At 42.6% G+C, this 24,353-nt stretch overlaps 1 protein-coding gene across 9 annotated transcripts in view; it reads left to right on the top strand.

The window, feature by feature from the left end:
- Positions 1-24,353, top strand: part of LOC109323477 (doublesex- and mab-3-related transcription factor 1) — a 117,804-nt gene that overhangs the window by 14,223 nt on the left and 79,228 nt on the right. For 6 of the 9 annotated variants that reach the window (XM_019555058.1, XM_019555062.1, XM_019555065.1 and 3 more), the window contains exons 3-4: positions 6,482-6,556; positions 15,139-15,422. In XM_019555058.1, coding sequence (XP_019410603.1) covers positions 6,482-6,556; positions 15,139-15,422 — 359 coding nt within the window. Of the gene's footprint in view, positions 1-721; positions 906-6,481; positions 6,557-15,138; positions 15,423-24,353 lie in introns of those variants that run through there. The other 3 variants (XM_019555059.1, XM_019555063.1, XM_019555060.1) reach the window with 2 other exon arrangements.

The following is a 24,353-nucleotide window of genomic DNA, read 5'->3' as shown; positions in this document are numbered from 1 at the left end:
TAAATCATAACTTAAATCATAATATTTCAGCCTAGTATGTCTCTGATTATATGTTCCCAGTTAACTCTCCACTGTTGAAGCTTGTAATTTGCGGGGTGTGTAATTCTCTTGCATCTTCTGTGATTATGATGTTAAATACAGATGTAGAGACAGTAACACAACAGTGAGCTTGATGTGCAGTATCTTTCTCGGTGGCTTAAATCCTGAAGGCCAGACCTTGTCAAAATGTTATATTTCTGTTGTTTTAGCAACACCAGCAAGCCGGTTAGGAACCTCAGTTGAAATTTTCCACGGTTAAATTTTTGGGTGAAATTTTCATGTTTTCAACTTAAAATTCTTGATGCAATTTTAAAAAAGCTCCCATGAAATTAAAAAAAAAAAACTTTTACGAAATGTCCCAAAAATGGCTCCTGTATGTTCTATAATCTTCTACTAGCACAAGTGAAGGGCTGGCCAAGGAGGCTCCTTAACCCTTCCCATACCGTGGGCAGAGCTCTCTGCATTAACCTACAGAAAAGGGGAATGTGTGGGGGATGACCAGTGAGTTTGTACACGATCTGAATCCACAAAAGCCACACATCACAGTGGAGAAAATGGGAAGCTGTGTCTGCTCTTACCTCATTAAACCAACAAGGTTTAATGGGAACAGATGATGGCATGCCTCTATATTCCAAGTGTCTTTTTACCTTTTACATTCGTTTTTAGAACAATACAGTGTTCCATAATCCCAACTTCTCTAAATCTAATAGTATCTTTTGGATCAGCTATTTTTGGTACAAGATATGTTTTTCAAAGGCACATGCAGAACAGTGACAGCTCTTCAGCTGATCATCGTGCTTCACTGACTTTCAGGATATGAGGCGTCTGTCCCCAGGTGTCTAACTCTCATTGGAAAGCAATGGGAGGTGAGTGGCCAACAGTCCTTCATGCCTTTGAAAATCTCCCTCTGAATCTGGTTGTTATTTAGTATGGCTATATCCTGATTTGTGGACTGATCTGTACTGTGATGCACTTTTCCATTTATCTGTATGAACAGAGACTAAAGAGTTGGGTGATGCAGGAGGGAGCTGATCCACTGTGAATTTTTCTGTCCATCCACTTTATTACCCTCTCTTTAATTAACCTTTTGTTCCATCTCACGTCCTTGAAACAGTGCTTTTTGTTTATCTGAATGTGTGGGGTTTGGTGGTTGAAAACAACAAAGATTAAAGTGAAGAATGAAGAAATATTGCACTCTTGCATAACTGAATCCTGGCATAATTCTGCCCCTCCTCCCGGTGATATTTTACACCTCATAGCCACCTTCCTTCTCCAGACTTTTTAAACTTCTTTTCTTATTCACCATATTGACATTTTCATATCAGAATATTTATTGCTGTATAAGCAGTAGTTTAATTTTGAACATTTCCTTTCTGGTTTTTTCTTTTCTTTCTCATGCTTTTTCTAATTCACTCTTTCCCTTCAAATTTCCATACCTACCTATCTGCATTTTACTGCTCTTTTTTCCTTGTGTTGGGGCTCAGGTTAGTTACAGTAAGACGTCTGACTTAAGTCACATGATGGAAGTATTACTCTCATGTTTTTACCAGGCATTTTTGCGGAGATTTTCAGAGTCATCAAGGGAGTTTGGTGGCCAGCTTGCACTGACTACAGCAGGGGGTGGATATCTACAACTGTTCTTTGGGTCTATAAAAATCTTCCCAGATATCTTCAGTCACATCTTCTGGGTTACTTAAAATTAAGGCCAGCATTGTCAAACCTGGGTACTTAAAAAGTTATACACAGATTTGTGCATTTGAACTCTGTACCACTGGTGGCAGCTACCAGGTGTCGTCATCTCTGAAAATAAGCCTATGTGTTTAGGTGCTCTAATACGGACTTTTGAAACAGGCAGCTTAGTTAAGTTAAGCTGTCTGCTTGAAAAGTATACCATAGCCTTTCTAGTTTGCTTTAGCTCCACTAATACATTTTCAGAAGCTTCTGTCAGGTTCCCGTATTTGTGTAGGTAACTCTGTTTTCACAGACCACTTCCATCCTCATCACTGTTCCAAGGGTCTGACCCATGCTTACTGTGCATTTACGTATACAATTTGCAGAGCCTGCATGAGCAAAACTCGTCAGTGTCCAGTTTGCTCTCACTTGTACACACTAGTAAGTGCATACAGTAATTTTGTGTATAGATGAATTGCATTCACTATGTAAACCACTGCATGCATGTAACCATTCCCAGTCACATTGCTCAGTTTATTCTTTCCCCCACATTTATGTCTGCATAAAAATTATGCTAGAAAATTATGTCTAGTTGGTCTTTTTTAGAAACCTTTTTGATTTCTGTCATTATGTTGCTTCAATCAAGTGGTTTCTAGCAAATTCCTACTATCAGCCTTCTTACACCCTTTATTATTTTTAATGAGAGCCATAATGATTTTATCCCAGTCATATATCCTCCAAGGTCTCCTCTCTCAGATATGTGTAATGCCATCCCTCCCTTTTAATGTTTTCTTTGATCTCTTGTTAATGGTTTAAATCCATTTATATTTAATCTACACTGATTTTTGTTTCTCCTCTTTCTTTTCCTCCTTTGGCTCTGTTTTTAAATTGCAGTCTAGGCTTTTTGTTTTTGTCTGTTTTTATATTTTTTTTTATTTTTAACCATTTCTTTTTTATTTTTACATGTACAGTAACTGATGTTCTAGTACAGATTTCATTCTCATATCTTAATTATTGTATAAATTATATGAAAATATTAATTGCATATACTTTTATTTCTTGTGTATATGAATAGGTAAGTATACACACCAGGCTCACGCCCCTACAGTGAAGGTGAAAAACACATTTCATTGCAACCCCTTCTTTTTACACACTTTCTGAAACATCAGTCTTCTAGGCATTTACCCTGCAAACACCCATGCATGCTAGTAATTTTATTCCCATGAGCAGTCCTGCTGTGTTGTTTCCGTAAGAATACTTCTAAGTGTAAACTTACAAATGTGGTCAAGTATTTTCAGGATCAAGACCTATACTGGGTCACACTTACTTGCGTCTCAGAATCTTTTGACGTGAAAAGTTTGAATAGCATTTTAAAAGATATGTGGGATATGCATATACAGAGAAGTAGAAATATATTTCCCCACCTGAATGACAGGGTTTAACTATTCCTTTTTCAGTCAGTAGTGTATCAAAACACAGAATATCTTAACAGTTGGAATATGACACGACAGATCTCTTGCTTGGGACCGCCACATATATTTGGAGTGAAGAAGAACTTGCAATTTTGTATTTAAGTAAAAATAAACTTCTATACTGAGCCTATGCAATAGATTTTATTTTCATCATTAGGAAGATGGATAGAACGTGTCCAGTCCAACTCCACTCCATTGTGAATATTTCCATTGACTTCACTGGGAAAGGAATAAGGGCCAATGTCAAGAAATACATAAGTAGAAGGCTGGTTATGCTCAAGTGCTGCTTCTTTATCTTACTCTCTTCCCACCCCTCTCGAACAAGTAAACCTTTTCCTGAGCTTTAATTCATTTTGAAGACCTCTGAATGCCTTTTTATTTTTTTTAAATATTTATAACAAAAGAAATCTCAGAAATAGTCTGATTGCTAGGTAATTATGGTAAAAGTTTCAGCTATAATGCAGAAAAAGAAGACATGTTTGATACATATTTCTGTACTACATTTGAGGGAAAGTCAGATGATGCAGTCATATCACAGGATGATGGTGATATACTTTCCAATTCTGAGATAACTAGGCAGGGTGTTGAACTATAGTTAAATGTTATTAAGATCAACATGTCCAGGTAATCTGCATCCAAGTGTTTTAACAAATCTGGCTGATAAGCTCCGAACCATACATGTTAATTGCTATTAGATCTTGGAAACCTGGGGAAATTCTGGATGATCAGAAGAAAGTTAATATTATACCAATATTTTAACAAGGTTAAATGGGTTAACATAAGTCACGGTTGACCTGTCAATATGGCATTGATCCCAGGCAAAGGATGGGTGCAGTTGGTATGAAACTCAATGAAAAATTAAAGCAATGCCAATCAACATGGATTTGTGGAAAAATAGATTTTGTCAAGATAACTTGGTAACTTTTGGGAAGAGTTTATAGGTTTTAGTTTATAATCAGTAATGGTTTAATAGACTTGGGGGGGAATTTGGCTTGGCACTGAACTTTGAAAAAGAAGCTAGAGTGATAAAAAATCAAAATGGCATACACCAAATGGTTTAAAAATGGATTAACTGTTAGAACTCAAGATGTAATTGTAATTATAAGTGGAAAATCATCATCAAGCAGGCTTCTTTCTAGTGGCGTCTGGCAGAAATCTGTTCTTGGCCTTATGCTATTAAGATTTTTATCAGTGATATGGAAAGGAACATAAAATCATCACTGATAAAATTTGTAGATAACCCTATGTTTTGTGGGAGGCTATGTAATGAATAGAGTAGATCACTGTTGCAAAATTATCTAGGTTGCTGGTTAAGCTGGGCAGGGGGAAACAAAATGCTTTTTTATGTGGTCAAATGTAAAGTTATACATCTATAAATAAAGAACATAGCTCTTTATTTATAGGTTTCAACATCTTGAAAGTCTATCTTGGAAATCAGCTGCTCTGAAAAGAACTTAATGACTATTGAACTGAACATGGGCTCCCAGTGCAAGGGCAGTGACCACAAGTTTAATGTCAGGGTCAGATGTGAATCTTGGCTGTAGAAACAGAAATCTCAGTTAGGAGTAAAGAGGTTAGGTTTCCCCTATGTTAGATAGAGGTGCAGTCACTACTGAATAGCTGTCCATTTCTGTGGTCCATAGTACAAGGACAAAGGGTAACCTGGAGAGAGTTCAGAGAAGAGCCACAAGAATGATGAAAGGATTGGAGAATTGGTCTCCTTATGAGGAATCTGTCAGATGTTCTGTCAGTTTAGCTTAAGAAGGAGGGTTAAAGGGTAACTCGGTCATGGCCATATGCTCTTGGGGCAAAAAAAGCTGATGATTAAGAATTTTACAATATAGTAAAGGCATCATAGGCACATTCAAATTAGGAATAAAATGCAACTTTCAACAGTGAAGATTAATAAACACTGGAACAGCTTTCCAAGATTAAACTTTTGGAGGGATTAGTCATTAATAGACATTTTAAACCCAAAATGGGCTGCTTTTTCTAATATATGTGCTCTGGTTTCAACAGAAATTAATGGAAAGAAGTCCTATGGTCAGACTACAGGAGGTCAGATTTTACGGGAGGTCAGATTAGATAATCACAATGGTCTTTTTAGGTGCACATCTCTGAAAAGGCTCAAGGTCTAGTTATTACCTCTGAGACCGTTAGTATTTGCAGCAGGGGTTAAAGGGGGCATTAATCATGTATAAAGCAAAGGTCCTGAATAAAAAGTTGGTGATTTTTGTAGTTGAAGACTGTATCATCATGTATACGAACACGCGTGTTGAATTGAGAGATGATTGACAGCCTTAATTCTGGCCTTTACCAACCTTTGAGTTCAGCTTTTACAACTTAATATTGCTGTTTTAATGTAGTTCAGTTCATATTGCATCTTCCCAGCTATTATCATGCCAAGTAAAATAAATTTCTCATTTGACTGCAGGTTAAAACTTAAATTTAGTTTACCTTTGAAAAATACCTGTGTTTTGGGACGAGTTTGCTTTTGCTATTAAGCTCAGATAATGATTCTAGTATTACTGTTGGAGAGGCAAAAGAATATTCATTCCTTCAGCATAAAAATATTGTTTCTGGCAGTGGCATAAACCTTGAGAAACACACAAGCCTAGCCATTGACGTCTTTACGGATAAAGCAGCTCCTGCCCACAGACTGTTTTCTCTTCTCTTCTAGATAGTGGTCACGCTGTGTGTGTGCATTTTTGATAATGTTTACAGAATTAGCAGTGTAACTGCTCATCTCTACAGCTTGTCTTGCAGGATATGCCAGCTATTTTGTAGAGTTGTCAAAGAAGCACTTGAAGAGATTCTTAATGACTGATTGTTTGTTCTTAAGGGATGGGATGGTGGTGGGAAGAGATGAAGAAGAGGTAGGAGTTGTCAGGTGGTATGTGTCTTGATAAGGAAGTGGCACAATGCTTGTGCACTTTTATCCATATACATTTCAGCTGCTGTGGAATGACCAGGGATCTGGACAAAACCTGCAATACTTTTCTCTTTCTCTCTCTTTTTTTAAACAAGTATTTGTCTTCTGAAAAGTTACTATGTAGATCTGACACTTTAGGGAATGGATCTGTTTCCTGGGTGTAGTAAGAACAGTATTTAAAAACTTCGGTGATTACTGATTATAATATATGTTTACTATGCTTTATACCTGTTAGCCCAGTAGAGCCAGCCCAGCTGGCAGCAAGCTCAGCTTCGTTTGTTCTATGTGTCAGCAATAGAATTAAGTTCCAATTAGTTGCATCAGTGTATGTTCATTGACAGTAAAAGGCTTTTATCTGTGGCTCCAGGGGTGCAGTTTGAAGACCTCAGGCTATGGGAATATGAAGCAGAGCCCAGTTTGGCCTGTACAAACTTTATTACAGGTAATGTTGGATGAGAAGGAAAGAATATTTGCTTGGTTCTTAGAAGCCAGGATGAATCTCCAGTGCTGGAATTTAGGAAAAATACTTCCTTTTACCTCTTTCCCTAACATGAACCAGTCCTAATGAGATTTCCAGTTTCCTGCAGCATAAGATCAAATGCGGGGATGCCATCTCCATGCTGGAAGGTTTTGGAGAAATTATAGAATTACTCTCATCTCCACAACAGCAGCTGAGGCAATGAGTAGAAGCCACTCTGCAGAGATTCTAATTCAAGAGATCATTTCAGAGTTATGAATACCTTTGCTGCTTGCATGGACCCTTTTTGGAGGGTGGGAAGTGACATTGGTGGAGCTCAGTGGTGGCCACCCTGCAGCAGGAGTGTCACAAGCGGCAGGAGCAGCCTCTCTGTGTGGCATGCGGCAGATCAGGGAGAAGACAGGCATCACAATAGCAGATAGGAGTGGAAGCAGAAAGAGCACAAGATAAAACTGGAGCCCAGGACTGGAAACAGAAAATGGGAGACTGAGCAGGGAGCACTGAGTAGGAAGCAGAAAGCTGAGCAGTAGCTTGGGCAGAGGAAAGGGATCAAAGTGGCATTTGGAGAGGATGTAGGGCTAATTTGTGGCACACTTGCCACAATAACAGATAGGGGTTTGCCTCTTGTGACTTAGGTGCACCATTGCGAACCTCCAGGGCTCATATCCTAGTTCCTTGCTCCAAGTAGCTATTTTTACCTGTGCGAAGTGAATACAAAATGTGAACCATTTTTGCAGCTATGAAGAGTGCAAGAAACAGTTTTTTTCCTTGTTCTTTTTTTTTTAAATCTGTAAAGTTTTAAAAAGCAGGAAAGACAATGGAGTTTTATCAGAATTTCTTAAATGCTATTGGTTGTTTGAAATTTCTGTCTGGGCTAAGGACATGTTGGAGCACTTCATTTAAAAATATTTTTACCTGAAAATAAAAGGCTTGCATGAAAACACCTTCAAACTTATATCCTGAGTGTCACAATAAGAATATATTTATTTTTAAAGAAAAAAAATGTTTACTGAGCGATTTTATTTATTTATTTATTTATTTATTTATTTATTTCCCTTTCGCTAATTCATTGGTTTACGTTTCTGGACAAAACAGCTTTTTCCAGTGACAGTTCTTGGTTTTGTCTCTGCAGGTCAGATAATCTCTTGCTCTTACAGTGAATAGTAACTTGTGCATAGGACGGTAGCTTTGAGTGGAATTGCTTGTGGCATATGGTGTCACTTGCTGGGAATAACCAAATGTGACCCTGAGATAGGAGTCTGTGGATGGCAAACATACTAGCCCTGAGCTCTATTTGTTCATACCAGTATTAATAGAGAGTTGTTCTACTTAGGTCTTGAACTGGGTCTGATTCTCATTAATATTATGGCCCCTTCACATTTCTCTTGTCAGGTTAAAGGAGCCTTAAATTAAACATAGTTTAATTTATACCCTCTCTAGGACCCTTTTTATACTGGTGGAATGATGTAAAAAGAAGAGTGGAAATGAAAATCAGGCTCAGCAGAATCAGACCAGGGTAAAACAGGCCAAAGCAAAAGAAATACCAATCTTGGGGGATGTGGACAAGAAGGGATCAAAGAGACAATGAAGGTGACAAAGTGCGACAGACACCTTTTGTGGGATCTAATGTTCAGGCAGTCCATTTAATGATATTGCTCTTCCCAGTTCAGGACAAAGAGCTTTCATGTGCATATAAAGAGGAAAAAAAATTACAGAAACCTTGTTTTGGCTAGTAACATTTCTGACAGCATCCCGAACCATGCATCTGTAGGGTATGTGCAATATATCACACTTCACATTTTTAAACAATTTACTGCTGGCTTTTGTATGTGCAGTGACAAGTGTTCTAAAGGTCAGAAAAGCTTCCTTAACAAATTTGATAAGATGGTGCAGTGAGCTGTAACAACATAAAGTCCTGGGGGTCGTAGACCAGACTAGAAGAAATAATTATGCATGGTAATGGGTAATTACGGATAATGGCCTTTTTTGGGGGGTGGCAAAAAATACACAGCCCCACAGCCTTGCCTGGAATGAACATTGTCTAGCACATTAACTTTATAGCAAGCTAAAAGTTCAGCACTGGAACAGAAGATAATTCCTAACTTATAAGGGAAATACAGTACATATATTATTCTCAGAGGCAAAGTAAATGTGAGGGATTTGTCCCTTCTCCCTCTGTGAGTCAAAAGAACACTGATGTGTTGGCAGAAAGTAGTTAATGGTGCCAGCTTAGTTTGACATCTAAAATAGCTTTGTCATGATTGTCTGGTGGGAGAAACATATTGTTCCAGCATTCCTGATTATTACTTTAGGGAGTGACTTAACACCAGGCTCATTCAAGGCCACTGTCTGACCTCAAAACCAGCCATGAATTGAACTAATGCACTGCAAGCTTAGCTTAGCATTGCCAAACTAGTTATAGGTACATGAGGATGCATTCAGCCAAGCAGGGGCAAAATTGTCATGTGCAGATCAAAGGCTCTTATGGGATCTGAAAACAAGTACAGAGTGGTAATGGTTGCTACCTGGCTCCTTCCTTTTAGTAGAGGTTGCTTGCTGTAAGTCCTACCATCATGGGTATGAATACAATCGCCTTTAATCGCAAGAAATGTGAAAATGGAAAGTAGTGTAGAGGCCAGAGTTTATACTCCAGAAAGTAGGAAGTAGAGGACAAGTTCCTACTTCTGAGCTGGATGTTTTCTTTGCTACTCTAAGAGGTATGTGTGAGTGACAGAGAGAGGGAGAGCGCGAGTGAGTGCATGAGCACATAAAACCTGTACATTAATAGCAATGAAGATACAATCATAAATAAGCAAGTCAATAAATAAAAGTAAAGTTCTCTAAATAACTGTTATGTGGTGTGTACATCTATTGGGTCCCCTTGGATAAGAGCTGTATCAGCAAATTGGATCCATTGTATGTTAAGATGTATATTTAGCATTTAACAGTACAACTAGTAATTAGAAATATTTCATATGTGCAGTGAGCATGAAGTAAATGGTACAAAGTGAACTTGAACTTTTGCATTTCTTGGAGTTTTTGCTTTATAAAATTACTTCATTAAGACCATGATGTGATGTATTTCTGTAGTTTCCCTATTTTTGTTCTTTTTCAGAAAATAAGGAAAAAGGTGATTTATATGCTGACTTGTGTTTATTTCAGTGAATACACCCATGACTGCAAACTGGTAAAAGTTAGCAGCTCTGCTGGTTGTATTGACCAGGGTACAATTCCTGGGGCTGTTACCCAGGCTAGATTTCTTGGGTTTGAATAGACTTATTTTGTCTGGAGAACTTTAAGGAATAGGTTGGTTCCACATCTGGTGTAAATTGGTGTAGTTGTATGGAAGTGGATGGTCTTACACGGATTTACACCAAAAATCTGTTCCACTTTATTTAAGCATGTAGCTAGGTAGGTGCTGAGGGCTCTTGGCCTCTCATAGGGAATTGACTATATAGGAGCCTTATGTGTGGCTGATCCTGCAGTCTTGCTCTCTTAAAAAGAAAAAAATCCCAACTTCCTTGAAATGAATTACTGGTTAACTACTATTAATATGCTATAGAGCTGAGGAGCCGTGTACAACACTGGAAGATCAATACTGGTATTTATCATGCAGTGTATTGATCTCCCATGAAGGAGTGAGTCATATTTCACACTGTGTACATTAGTGCAAAAAAGTAGCGGCGATTCTGCAGAAGAATTGCCAAACTGGAGAGAGTGAGCTTCTTGATCCAATACTGCCTATGAGCAGAGCACGTGAAGTGATGAAGTCATTTTGCTGAGCATAGGTGTTAGGAGGGGGTCAGTGGACCACTGCACAACAAGCTCAGCTTGGTGGCTAGAAGGTTGCTGGGGATGGGGTGAGGAGGACTTGCAACCCTTGGCTATTTCTGCTCCCTCCCTTTTGTACGTGCTCCCCCACTTGTGAGGGGATTTACTAAACATAAATCCATTGCTCTTGATTGTATGGCAGACATTAAAGCACACATTTCCCAAAGATAATTCTTATGTTTGGGGCAAAGTTGTGCCTGGTGCTGCACAAGTATGCACAGCTTGGGACAAGATACCTGGAGTCCTTCCTGGATCCTACGTTTAAGGGCCTGGGGACAATCAAGAACCGTACCAGCCTGGCACCTGTAGCAGCCTTAGTCTTCCCTGAGGGGGCAGGGTAGTGCAGAGTTGTGAGCTGCAATCAAAAGACGTAGCAGCTTGGAGTTTTATTCCTACCTAGACCTCCCACGGGAGTGAAGAACCCAGTCCTCCCCATTAAGGTACCTGGGTCACCTCATTTCTTACTGAAATGCAGTCTGGAATGAGAAAGCAGCAGCTAATCTGTGCCACCAGCATTAGACACTTTGTGTAGGGGTTGTATTTGGGGGAGGAAATGAAAAATAGCTTATTAAATTAATCTTGTAGAGTCATTTTATTGGGTCAGTTAGTAAATACGAGATTGCAAGGGTACTGGTCAGGGTCTTGAGATGAATGACTTTTCTTAAATAAATTAAACACCTCTTTAATAGCCAAGAGTAGGCAAGGACTCAGTTTTATGTCTGTTGTGGAAGATTGCTCCTAACCACTGTAGCTCATGGAGCTTCCTTCCTCTTGGAACAAAAGGGAACCTGTCAGCAGCCAGCTGCACCCCCAGCAGCACTTTGCTTTTCCTTGAAGGTCTTCCATTTAGCTACAGACTGAACCTGACCCACTTACAACTTTGAGAGCTCAGATTTAAATACCTGGAAGTCTTGACTTTGACAACAGAAATGCTCTTCTGTTAAAGACTAGTACTAGTCTTTGTTTCAAGAGATTGAAAAGAAAAAAAAACGGTTAGAGGGCCTCAGCTCTTATCCCTATGTGCAATTCTGGCAGTCCAGACAGTCTCGGAAGAGCTGCAGTGGACTGAGGAAGAATTCCTTGGGAACACTGAAGGGCCAAGAAAAGTGTCTCCGTGGAAGCCTGCTTTGTGTGGGGTGCTTGCAAGAAGCAGAGTATGTTTGTGGCCAGAATTCAGAGCCAGCCGCCCCGAGGGCTGCTATGAGTTGGAGTAACCCCTAATGCTGCTCCAACTTTCCCCAAGATGATACCACCTGCATCTTCCATGTTGTATCTCTTGTGAGAAGAAGCTTAGATTCATTTCCCTCCAGCCCAGATTGTTGGAGGGAAAGCCAGTCACCATGTACAATGGCAATAAAAACTCATGTGCTTTTAATTCAGGGTGAAGGACTGAGATGCAGCTGGTGACGGTTCTCATCTGCTCTTTAAATTACATTATCAGTCCATGTTCTGGGCTAAAACTGGGTAGATCCACGAGGCCTTTTTCACCTTATTTCATGTGGAAAGACCATTCCGATTGATCCAAAACCCTGTTATTCAGTGGGATTCATAGTATGGGGATAGCTGTGACATTTTTCCTTTTCATTCTGTATCTCCTACTTCTTTGGTGTGGTGTTGGAGCACTTTCCAATGCTCTTGGGTGTAAAAATTAAAAATAACAGGTTGTTAGTGGTTTGGGATTTATGTACGTGGATGAATGAGCAGGTGAGGGTTCTGTTCAGCTCATAGAGTTATACGGTGGAGAAAGTTGGGAGGCCACAGAGGGTCAGACTACTGGATTCGCAACAGGACCCATGAGACTGGCAGGGACTAGCACAACTAGAGAGAGGAAGAAAATACCAGCAAGTCAACCTCTTAACTCATTCAGTGCTAAATGATGTTTGCCCCAGCAAAGATATACTATAGAGGGGGGAGAAGAGGCAGCTGATTTGCTCCTGTCTGTGTAAGAGAGGGCACTAGTATTGCCCCCCACACTGAAAAAACAAAAGAGGGTTGTCTGAATGATCTGGGGCATGACTGGTGGCTCTTGCCTTCCCCACCTTTGGTAGCATGTTTTTATTGAGAGGCCAAAGCCTTAGTACATCCATGTGGGATGGAGAGATGTTTTTGTGTCCATTTTGCCAACAAGAAACTGAAAGATGGATGCTAAATGACTTGACCAGCTTTAGCCAGGCCCTGCCTACCTTGGGGAAAGTTTAGAAAATGTCCCTACAGTTATGAATACAGCTTCATCAGTATTGACAGCCCTAGTACAGAGAGGCCACTCGTCAACACTGATATGGCTAACACCATGTTATGTAGATCTCAGAGCACATCAGATCAGTGGGAGGTTAAAAGCAGCATCTGTCCTATTGTTGTTGGTGTCATGGAAGTCAAAATGGTATTGGTGACAGGAGGAAAGCTTTAGAAAATGTTCTTAGTATAAAGCAAGAAAAGCAGTAAGCCAGGAATTAGAACCTAGTGGCAGTTATAAAGTATCTGTGTCTCTGATGAAACAGGGCTATAGGTTGTAGCCTTGTTGGTGTAAGGACAAAGGCAGACAGTGTTCTTTGGAAAATGTGATATCTTTTATTAGACCAACTCAAATAGTTGGAAGAATTCTTTGCAAGCTTTCGGGTACAAATACCCTTTGTCAGGCTGAAGGTATTTGTACCCAAAAGCTTGCAAAGAAGAATTTTTCCAACTTTTTGAGTTGGTCTAATAAAAGATATCAGATTTACCCAAAAAACCTTGTCTGACGAAACAGACCCTTCTTTAGTTCACGAACATATACATGTGCCTAAGGCAGTGGTTCCCAACCTTTTTTATACTGCGGACTGGGACAGGAGCAGGATGGGGCACATGGAGCCGGCTGCCTCCATCCAGCTTTAACCCCGCACGTGACTGCCAGTGGCAGAAGCCACTTGCCCAGGTTGACAGATGGGGGTCTGAGCAGGGGACTCGTGCCATGATCTGGCAGCCAACCCTTCCAGGCCGTGGCCCATTGCTTGGGAATCTCTGACCTAAGGTATAAATGTACCTTACAAAGTTAGAGCACTATTTCCTGTGCTCTTGTATGAATGCCTCTAATCCCACACGATTCTGTACTAGAGGTACACTGATGCATCAGATCAGCACCGACGTAAAGAAAATGGCCTGTATTGGAAATTGGTCTGAAGTGGCTGATAATTTGGCCAATAAATGCCCGTGTGTGTGCAGCTGCAGTGCAGCACACAGGCGATGAGGAGCAGAGCCTGGCAGCATGGAGAGCTGTGTGCAGCTGGTAAGTCTGTTGTGGTGAAAGGGGAAGGGGGGGACCAGGTGTGGGATCAATGCCCTACGCGATGAGGGAGGGAGGGGAGCTGGGGCTCAGGTAGGCACTGTGCAGCTGTATGGGGCGGGCACTGGATGAAGCTATGGCTTGTCCAGGGGGCGTAGGTTGTGGGGGCGGCTCCCGCCACTGCTCCCACTGCTTGTCCAGGAAGCCATATGCCCTGGATCTGCACAGGGTGGGCTGGGCAAACTTCACCTGCGGGCTGGGCCTAGGGGCTGTGCTGTGCTGTGCTTGGGGCGGGTGGCGGCAGCACTGGGAGGGGGCTATGGAGGGACTATGGCCAAATTTTGGGGTGGCTGCAGCCCCCGCTGTAGCCTCCCTCTTATCACCACTGCTGCCTGCTGTGAGCACAGTGCTGTAGCCTTCCTGGCCCACCCAGTGGAGGCCAGGAGTGCACACACTCTCCCCCTCCCCATGCCCTTCCGGACAAGTTGTGGGAATTGCCCCGCGCCCCCCGGATAAGCCAAGCTCTGTCCCACACCCAACCCACCCCATCTGGGTAGCGCCTACCCTAGCCCCAACTGCACTCCTTCCCTAACCCCTTCCCTCCCCCTCCCCTTTCACCACAACAGACTTAGCAGCTGCATGCAGCTGTATTGGAAATCGGATCAATATCCGTCAATATGCCTCCCTAAAAATTGGCTATCGGTATCAGCCCCCAAAATCTCTAGCGGTGCACCCCTATTCTGTATTGATTGTGCCAGAGGGGCGCACCCAGGACCAAGTTAGAGAACACAGCCGGGGAGTCTCTGAATCAGTGAAATCATGGACACTCTTCCTACAGTGCTGTGGAAACTGATGTGAAGGGGTTGAATTCAGATGACTGGTTGAGAGCGATGTGGTTGAATTTTGAGTGTTGTTCAACAGGACAGGTATTGATAACTGCTGATGAAAACAGGCTTCAAATCCCACCAAAAATTGGGATGTGGGATGGGATGCTACCCTTAGCCAAGTTTTTGTAGCCTCACTATTGTGACAGCATGCTCATGCTACATGTTGTTTTACAGCTTGCATATGGAGTGCTCTGTCACTTGCAGGTGACCAGGCTCAAAAGGGAAAGGAAAGGGAACAGAGTCAACTGAAGTCAGGGTCTCTGTGTTCCTAGGGGTTAAGTAAGACTTGAAGTGCAATAATAATGTTCTTTTTATTGATGGCAGAAGACATCAGAAAGCATCTGGTTCATTAGCTTTAACTTTTGGTCCTTTTAGTTTTGGCCAATAGAGTAGCAAGATAATTTGTTTATATGAATATATCCGAGCAAGCACAGTCTCCCTTCAGTTTGCACCTCTTCCTATTTCTCACCCCCTGTCAAGGCAGCAGAAGGCAAAACAGCTTACTGAGAGGTAACATTCTTTATAGAGCCTCCTGTTTCATAACCGGTGGGGTTTTTCTTTCTTTTCAGAGGGACGGATGCTTATTCAGGACATTCCTTCCATCACCAGCAGAGGGCATCTGGAGAGCACGTCTGACTTGGTCGTGGACTCCACCTACTACAGCAGTTTCTATCAGCCATCCCTGTATCCTTACTACAACAACCTGTACAACTACTCCCAATACCAGATGGCTGTGGCCAGTGAATCTTCCTCAAGTGAGATGGGGGGTTCATTAGTAGGCTCACCTGTGAAAAATAGCCTTCGAAGCCTACCCGCCACATATATGTCAAGCCAGTCAGGAAACCAGTGGCAGGTATGGTATAACAAGTGATGCTGGGGTGTGGGATACAGTGTGCTGGGGTCCGTGGGCCTGGCTGTGGCCTCTTGCGCTGTAATGAAGCTCCATGGGTGTTCGTGGATTTACTCCCACTTCACAGCAGCGTGAGATCAGAACCAAACTCTAGATGTGGTATAAGGTTATACGCAAAACATTGGAAGGTTTGTCGGAAGCTAAAACGGCCTGAAACCCATGTGACAAGCTGTGGAAAATGTAATGGAAAGAATGTCTTCTGTTTCTGAGGTTTTTTAATAATAAAATATTAATTTCAATGGGATATTTTCCAAGTGTAACACTTGCCAGCAGGTGAGCTGAGGATGATATTTCTGAAAGGCTGTGTTCTCTGGGATCCCTTTTCATTTCCCTTTCCAAGGAAATGAATAATAATCACTTAGAATTCCTGTTAAGACCCAAGATGGAAACAATTTGCCTTTCTAATAGCTCGTGCCAGTGCCTCTCTCTGGTTGCCTGGGAAGGGTTCCTTGAGCACATCCCTCTGTGTGAATGCTGTCTATGCGTAGGACTTGAACGTGAGTCCTCCAAGTGAGACTATGAGCTTGCAAAGCCAACACAGAAACCTTTTTAAAGCTCTACATATGTCTTTTATGTGAAGCTCTCTATTATCATCCTTTATCCACAAATATTATACATCCCTGCACATTTAAAGGGTAAAACTGGGGAGGTCCCTGGCAAAACTTGTTTACTGTTGTAAAGTTTCAAAGGTCACTTATCTTGTCAAGTCCAAGTGACGAAGCAGCAGACAAGGATGCTTAGATGTTAGTCACAAAGAGCAGAGTTGGGTGATTTTTTTTTTTTTAGCCTCTATACTGAAATGCCTCACCGGTGAGTCCATATCAACCTGTTTGTAGTGATGTTCTGTTTGCAACTGAACTTATTGATGCTGCCTTGTGTGATGTTTTAGGATTGTTCTTTTGGAGCTAGCATTGCAAGAGTGATAGCAGTGACCAGTCAAAAGAAAGGCTGGACTCTGTAGTAGCTTTTCTTAGAGGAGGGCACTGAGATGTTCCAGTGTGGCTAGGCAGAGCTTAGTTCTTGTAGTTCCTTCTTGCCTAGCTGTAGTGAGATTGGTTTTTACTCCTGGATGTCATTTGACCACTCCTCTTTCCTCTTCTGAGAGATTCCTTCAGCCATACACAAAAGCAGCATAAATTTACCTGAAGATTGGATGGTTATATGCACTCTGGTAACTCAGTGCCTAACTAACCATTTGTGTGTGATTAGCATGTATACTGTTGCAGCAACCACAAAGCATGAAATTGGGCATCAACCGCTATCAGCCACTTAAAAAAAAAAAAGACATTTCTTTGCATTTCTGAGCTAGATGAGCTCTAGTTGCAGCAGACGTTTCCCTTTCCTTCCCAGAATCCCCTGGTTTGGAGAAGGAGTAAGCATTAGTTTAGCTGAGACAGGTTGCTGGCAAACAAGAGAATCGACAAGAGTAAGAGGCTTCTCTGGTCATGGGAACAGAAACCAAGGTTAGGGAGTCTATTACTTACCTAGCCAGAATGCTTCCCGCCCCTTAGGCTATATATTTGCCAGCCCTTTAGGAAGTGATCTCCATACAACTGATTGTTGGCAGCTGCATTCCTTGATACAAGGATAACAGTTTTCCAGTAATTAGGGAAGTCATTAATGAGTCCTTGGATGAGTGAGGCAGCTGGTCTGAGACTTGCATGTTCGACTGCAGACATGGCAAATAGCTCTATAGTTTTATAGTTGGTAGGGTTGGAAGGGACCTAAGCAGGTTATCAAGTCCGACCCCCTGCCATGGGCAGGAAAGAGTACTGGGGTCAAACGACCCCGGCAAGGTGATTGTCCAGCCTCCTTTTGAAGATCCCCAGAGTAGGGGCGGGCACCACTTCTCTAGGAAGTTGGTCCCAGATCTTAGCCGCCCCGACTGTGAAGTAGCGCCTCTTGATGTCTAGCCTAAACCTACTCTCAGTCAGCTTGTGGCCATTATTCCTTGTAACTCCTGGTAGTGCTGGGGGGGGGACAGGAACTCTCCCATTGCCTGCTGGTCCCCCTTGGCAAGTTTGTAGGTGGCCACCAGATCCCCCCTCAGCCTTCTCTTGTGGAGGCTGAACGGGTTCAGGTCCCATAGCCTCTACTTGTAGGGCCTGCCCTGCTGCCCCTTGATCATGTGAGTGGCCCTCCTCTGGACTCTCTCAGTGCTATCCACATCCCTCTTGAAGTGCAGCACCCAGAACTGGATGCAGTACTTCAAATGCGGCCTTACCAGTGTTGCATAGTGGGGGAGGATCACCTCCTTGGACCTGCTTATGATGCATCTATGGATGCATGACAAGGTGCAGTTGGCCTTCCTGACTGTGTTCCCACACTGCCGGCCCATGTTCATCTTGGAATCAATAATGACTTCAAGATCCTTTTCTGCCTCTGTGCTGATGAGAAGGGAATTCCCCAGCTTGTAGGTATGCTGCTGGTTCTTCCTCCCCAGGTACAATACCTTGCAATGTCCATATTGAAACCTATCCTATTTTCATCCGCCCACCTCTGTAACCTGTCCAGATATAGTTGTATCCTGTCCCTCTCTTCTAGCGTGCTCACTTCTCCCCACATCTTAGTGTCATCTGCGAACCTGAACAAGGTGCTTTTCACCCCCTCATCCAAGTCGCCAATGAGGATATTAAACAGTGCAGGTCCAAGGACCAAGCCTTGGGGAACCCCACTGCCCACGTCCCTCCAGGTTGAAAATGACCCATTCACCACTCTGTGTGTGGCCCCCCAGCCAATTTGCGACCCATCTGACTGTAACACTACAGTAGCCTAATTTTATAATGAGGATGGGGTGAGAGACAGCTCTAGACAGAAGGAGTAGATCCTGATGATGTCAGGTCACAGCTCTTTCCTTTTGGCTCTCTTATCTATCCACCTCCATAGTGAGGAGAGTTTGAAGTGATCAATGCCTTGTAAATCTTGGTGCCATTGGGGACAATTCAGTACTTGAGTCTCCTGGGTATTGATGTCAATATCACGTTTCTTCAGATTTGCCTTTAGGGTGCCCGTAAATCTCTTTATTTTGCTCACCGTGGTAACCATTGGTGAGTTGGAAGTACAGGACCTATTTTGGGTGCTGGTTGTTAGATACCCTTTTTTCATAACTCGCCCAATGGAGCTGGTGCTGTATGAACAAGGCATCAGTGCTGGTGATGCTTGCTTGAGTCAGAAAGGACATTCATTCTTCTGTCCTTCCAGTTGGTATGGAGGATTTTTCAAAAACATTGCTAATGGCGACATCCCAGAGCTTTCACTTGTTTCCAGCATGTCCAAGTTTCACACTTATACAGTAGTGTAGGGATGACAATAGCCTGGTAGATGAGACATTTGGTTTGGGTCCTGATGTCATGACCCAGTGCCAGGATTTGGGAGATTTCCAAAACGGCCCTGGAAGACTTTACCTGGTGTTGACTATTGTTGTCTATATTTAGTTTATGGGAAAGGTGGCTACTCAAATAGGGAAAATGTTCAACATTTTCCTAGGATTGCCCTCTCCTAATATGTGGAAGAGCAGCTAGTTGTTTTGGGGTGGGTTGGTAAAGGACCTTGGTTTTTGTGAACTTGGCAATGAGTCCAAGCATTTCATAGGCTTCACAGAAGCAATCCAAAATGACCTGTTGTTCTTCTAATGAGTGGGCACACGTGACATGAGGGCATTGAAGGTCAGTAATGGAGATACTGCTTATCTTGGATTTGGAACATAACTGGTTGATGTTAGAGATTCCCATCCATATGATAATGGATGCTGATTCCAGATGGAAGTCTGTCAGCAATGAGATGTAAAATAACTAATGTAGATGGAAAAGAGTGTTGATGCAGCCACACGCATTATGGCTGCTTATGCCTTCAGTTATGTATCTCCTTCTAGCTAAACTTAGTGGCATAAAATACTTCAGTAAAATGAGGAACGCAGGTCTCCTTTTGAAACCCTCTAAAAGAGGTAAGTAAAATTCCATCAAAGATTCTTTCCTTAAGGGGAAAGACAGCTGGTGGAGGCAAACCCTGTTTTCACCTGTGATAACTCCTGCTATATCAAATACTGTCCTTCTCTCCTGGTGTCAAGCTCTAACTGACATGACCGCTTCCTTCAGACAATAGAGTGAATTGCTCCTTCCTTTTACATGCACGTGAAATTTGGAGTTCTACCTTTCACCCAAATTGGCCATTAAAGCTGGATTTCAGAGTACTGAACCCTTCTGTAGGTCTGGAAAGAGCAGGAATCAAGACTGAGATCTGAATTTGGATTTTGCTCATGACAGTGCAGTACAGGGAACATTTTGCTGGGTTTAATTTTGTTTGCTCCTTGTTTGAACTTGACATAACACAGGGCAGCATTTCAACTAAAATAAGGTCCCTTCTATTTCATATTATTATATGTCATGTTTGCACAGGGCCTGCAGAGTGAGGTTCTAGTTAGAAGCTGATGACCGTCAGTACTAATAATCCAAATAGTAATAATAAAGGACACGATGTTTTCAACGGTTATCAGCAACTCCAGCCAGAACCGATACCTATGAAAACTTAGTGGAAACTGCAGTGGATGAGCTGACGTTATGCATCAAGTGGTGGCCTACAAGTTAGTGTGGAGAGCTAGAGGAAAGATATACACTGTACGGGGGTGATATTACTTAAGTATGTCATATATTGTAAATTTGAATGTAGATTATTTCTAAACACATGGCCTATCCTATCCTAGGAGGAGCTTTGGCTCTTTGTGAAGTTACACAGTTATATCCAGTTTGATTTGCTGCACTCCACTTCTGCCTTTTCAGGACCTAAAAGGGTTTAATTTCCAGTGATTTCAATGGGAGACACAGGACTACAGTGAAATAACAAGCCTGCACACTGCCTGCTGTAGCGTGCCCTTGGAATACTTAAATCACAATGTATGGCCATCAAGCCAGATTCTCAAGTGGTGGAGATTTAGCATTTCTCCATTTAGATGAGTGGGGATATAACAATTTACACCAGGTAAGTTCTGACCAGTCATATTTCTGGCCAAAGGGACAGAATGGGAATCCATTTGGAATCCATCAGCACCCTTCTGGTCAGAAATCAATGCTAAGCAATTTGAGACATTATCTTTTCTATCCTGCAGTGACAACTTCTGAGGCTTAAATGACAGTGTTAATAAGAATGACACAGAAACTGAACTTAGCCTCTTGCATTGCTTAAATAAAAGGCCAGCTCAGGTGTTCTGTTTTTCACAGTAGCTGAACTTCAGGAAAGGTTGCTCTTGTTGAAAGAATAATAAATCATATGGTTGACATACAAATGACATAGTATCCACTGAGCAAATAATCGTAAGAGCTTTATAGATCGTGGGAGAGATACTTTAACACTTTATGGTTCTGGGTGCAGCGACAGTCATTGAAAGCTGTGTATGGCACTATCACAGGCTGAAAGTAAGGTAGAATTAGGTCATAACTGGAGTATGGGTTTGAGCACTGCAAACCTGTAACAAGACCCAGTAAGAGCAAAATAGAAAAATAGGTCAGGGACACACAAGCAAGGGCATGTTTTTGTATCAGCGCAAATAGTAGCAGCACAAATTTGTGCCACTACTTTGTGCTGTGAGGCATGCACCTGTCTGTGCGCTTTGCTGCAGTTGGGGCTGGCTGGGGCACAGGGTACCTCAGCAGGGGCTAGCTGGCAGGCAGCTCTCGTGCTGAGGCATCCTGTTGCTTGGCCAGTTGGGGTGCAGCATGCGGAGACAGGGGAGCAGGCAGCCTTAGGTAGCCTGCTCCCCTGTCTTGCACTTCAGAGTCCCTGTGCTGAGGCACCCTGTGCCCCAGCTAGCTGCTCTCTGGATGCCTGGGTACCGTCTCTGCGTTTATCCTGGTGTGCGCCACTTTCGCATAGTTTCCACTGCTCTTTTCAGGTGAGTTTCTGGATACCAGGAAATCCTGGTAGCAAATTTTGCTCTGGCACTGCAAATTAGCAGTTTGAGGCATACTTGTGAGGTTTGTGATGCAAAGAGGTTTGTGGCACCACAAACCACACGTGCTTGCACATCTACATTGAACCATAGTGTGCTGAGGAAGAGGAAGGAGAATGGGGCTGCAGTGTCAAAAAGTTTGCAACTAAAAGTTAAAGGACAGTGTCAAAGTAAGGTTTGGAAGGAGGAGGTGATAAGCCATTGCCTACATGTAAATGGTTTGCAGATACAGAAAAACTGGTAGAGCTAGACTAGCAATTGCCTCACCAGAGAGATGGCTATCTTAGCAAGGTAACAATTTTGCTGAAAAAACTGCATTTATTTTAGGGATTCTGCTGGCCTAGTTATAGTGATTAGGACTGCGACTTTTGTTTTTAAATTTCACATTCCTAAGCAACATGTCTAGGCTGGTAGGACTTTCTTAGGCATCATCTATGTACAATTTTGTACTACATTTGTTCTCTTGGTTTGTGATGGGATTTTCCTTACCAGAATAGTAGCATCACAACCCCTTGTGTAGACACTGTTACACTGGGATAGAGATGCCTTTGGTTTGATCTTCTGGGATAGCTGTGCTTGTTGGAGAGCATAAAGAGATTTTTTTTGCCAATATATATTGGCAAAAGCCTAAACATAGAATCGTAGAAAGTTAGGGTTGGAAAGGACCTCAGGAGGTCATCTAGTCCAACCCCCTGCTCAAACTAGGACCTTCCCTAACTATATCATTGCACCCAAGGCTTTGTCTAGCCTGATCTTAAAAACCTACAAGGACGGTGATTTCAGGCTCTCCGGGTAGCCTGTTACAACACTTTACTACCCTTCTAGCGAGAAAGTATTTTCTGATATCTAACCTAAACATCCGTTGCAGCAATTTGAGACTATTGCTCCTTGCTCTGTCATCTGCCACCACTGAGACCAGTCTAGCTCCATCCTCTTTCAAACCTCCCTTCAGGTAGTTGAAGGCTGTTATAAAATCCCTTTTCAATCTTGTCTTCTCTAGACTAAATAAGCCCAGTTTCCTCAGCCTCTCTGATAAGTCATGTGTCCCAGTTCCCTAACCATTTTTGTTTCCCTTCACTGGACTCTCTCTAATTTGTCCACATCCTTTCAGTAGTGTGCGGCCCAAAACTGGACACCATACTCCAGATGTGACCTTACCAGTGCAGAATAGAGGGGAATAATTACTTCCCTTGATCTGCTAGCAATGCCCCTACTAATGCAGCCCAGTATGCAGTTAGCTTTCTTCAAAAGAAGGGCACACTGTTGGCTCATATTCATCTTTTATTGTTCACTGTAACCCCTGCATCCTTTTTTACAGAGCTTCTGCTTAGCCATTCAGTTTCAAGTCTATACCAGTGCATGGGATTGTTCCATCCTAAGTGTAGGACTTCTCACTTGTCCTGAGATTTCTTTGGCTCAATCCTCCAGTTTGCCTAGGTCATTCTGAATCCTAGCCCTACCTTCCAGTGAATCTGCTAGTTTACCCAGCTTGGTGTAGTGTGCAAACTTGCTGAGGGTGCACTGCATCCCATCTTCTAGATCATTGATGAAGATATTAAAAAGAACCAGCCCCAGAACTGACTCGTAGAGCACTCCACTTGATACCAGCTGCCACCTAGACATTGAGAACATCGATTACTACCTGATGAGCCTGACAATCCAGCCAGTTTTTTATCCACCCTACAGTCCATTCATCCAGCCTGTACTTCCTTAACATGCTTGTGAAAATGTTGTGGGGGAACATCCAAAGCCTTGCTGAAGTTGAGGTATATCATATCCACTGTTCTCCTTACATTCACAGAACTAGTTATCTCATTGTAGAAGGAAATCAGGCTGGTGTGGCATGACTTGCCCCTAGTGAATCCAAGCTGACTGTTCCTAATCACCTTCTATAGGTACTTAGAAATGGACTCCTTGAGGACCTGCTCCATGATTTTTCCAGGGACTGAGGTGAGGTTGCCTAGTCTAGTTCCCTAGATCCCCTCCTTCCTTTTCTTAAAGAGGGGTGTTATATTTGCCCTTTTCCTGATCTCTATGAATTTTCAAAGACAATGGCCAGAGGCTCTGCAATCACATCAGCCACCTGCCTCAGCACCCTTGGGTGTATTGCATCCGGCCCCATAGACTTGTACACATCCAGCTTTCCTAAAACCTGTTCTTTTGCCACTGTCAGCTGCTGACCTCTTCCCTAAACTTAGCTGCCAAGTGCAGTAGTCTGATAGCTGACCTTGCCCATGAAGACTGAGGTAAAAGAAGGCATTGAGTAGTTCAGCCTTTTTCACATCACCTATCAAGAGGTTTCTCCCCTATTCGGTAAAGGACCCACACTTCCCTGATCTTTCTCTTGTTGCTGACAAACTTGTAGAAATCCTTCTTGTTAGCCTTCATGCCCCTTGCTAGCTGCAACTCTAGTTGCACTTTGGTCTTCCTGCTTTCATCCCTGCATACCCAACCAGTACTCCTATACTCCTCCTTAGTAGTTTGCTAAGTTTCCACTTCTTGTAAGTTTCCTTTTTGTGTTGTAGCTCACTGAAGAGTTTCCTGCTAAGCCAATATGGTCTACTTGCTAGTCTTCCTGCAGATTGGGACTTTTTCCACCTGTGGTCTAAGTAAGGTTTTTGTAAAGTACAGCCAGCTTTCCTGGACTCCTTTCCACTCCAGACTGCCCTCCCAGGGAATCCTGCCCATCAGCTCCTTGAGCAAGTTGAAGTCTGCTTTTCTCAAGCCCAGGGTCCTTACTTAGCTGTTCTTCCTTTCCTTTCTTTTCTCTGAAGTAAATCATCTCACAGTCACCACTGCCCCTGTTGCCATCCACTTCTGTTCCCCACCAATTCTTCCCTGTCTGTGAGCAGCGGATCCCTCCTTGTGGGGAAGACGTGGTCAGGAAGGCCAACCGTACCTTGTCATGCATCCACAGATGCATCTCAAGCAGG

Source organism: Crocodylus porosus, unplaced genomic scaffold (genome assembly GCF_001723895.1).
Source record: "Crocodylus porosus isolate Cpor-Errol unplaced genomic scaffold, CroPor_comp1, whole genome shotgun sequence".
NCBI classification, from domain to species: Eukaryota; Metazoa; Chordata; order Crocodylia; family Crocodylidae; genus Crocodylus; species Crocodylus porosus.
This window is presented reverse-complemented; position numbering and strand designations above follow the sequence as displayed.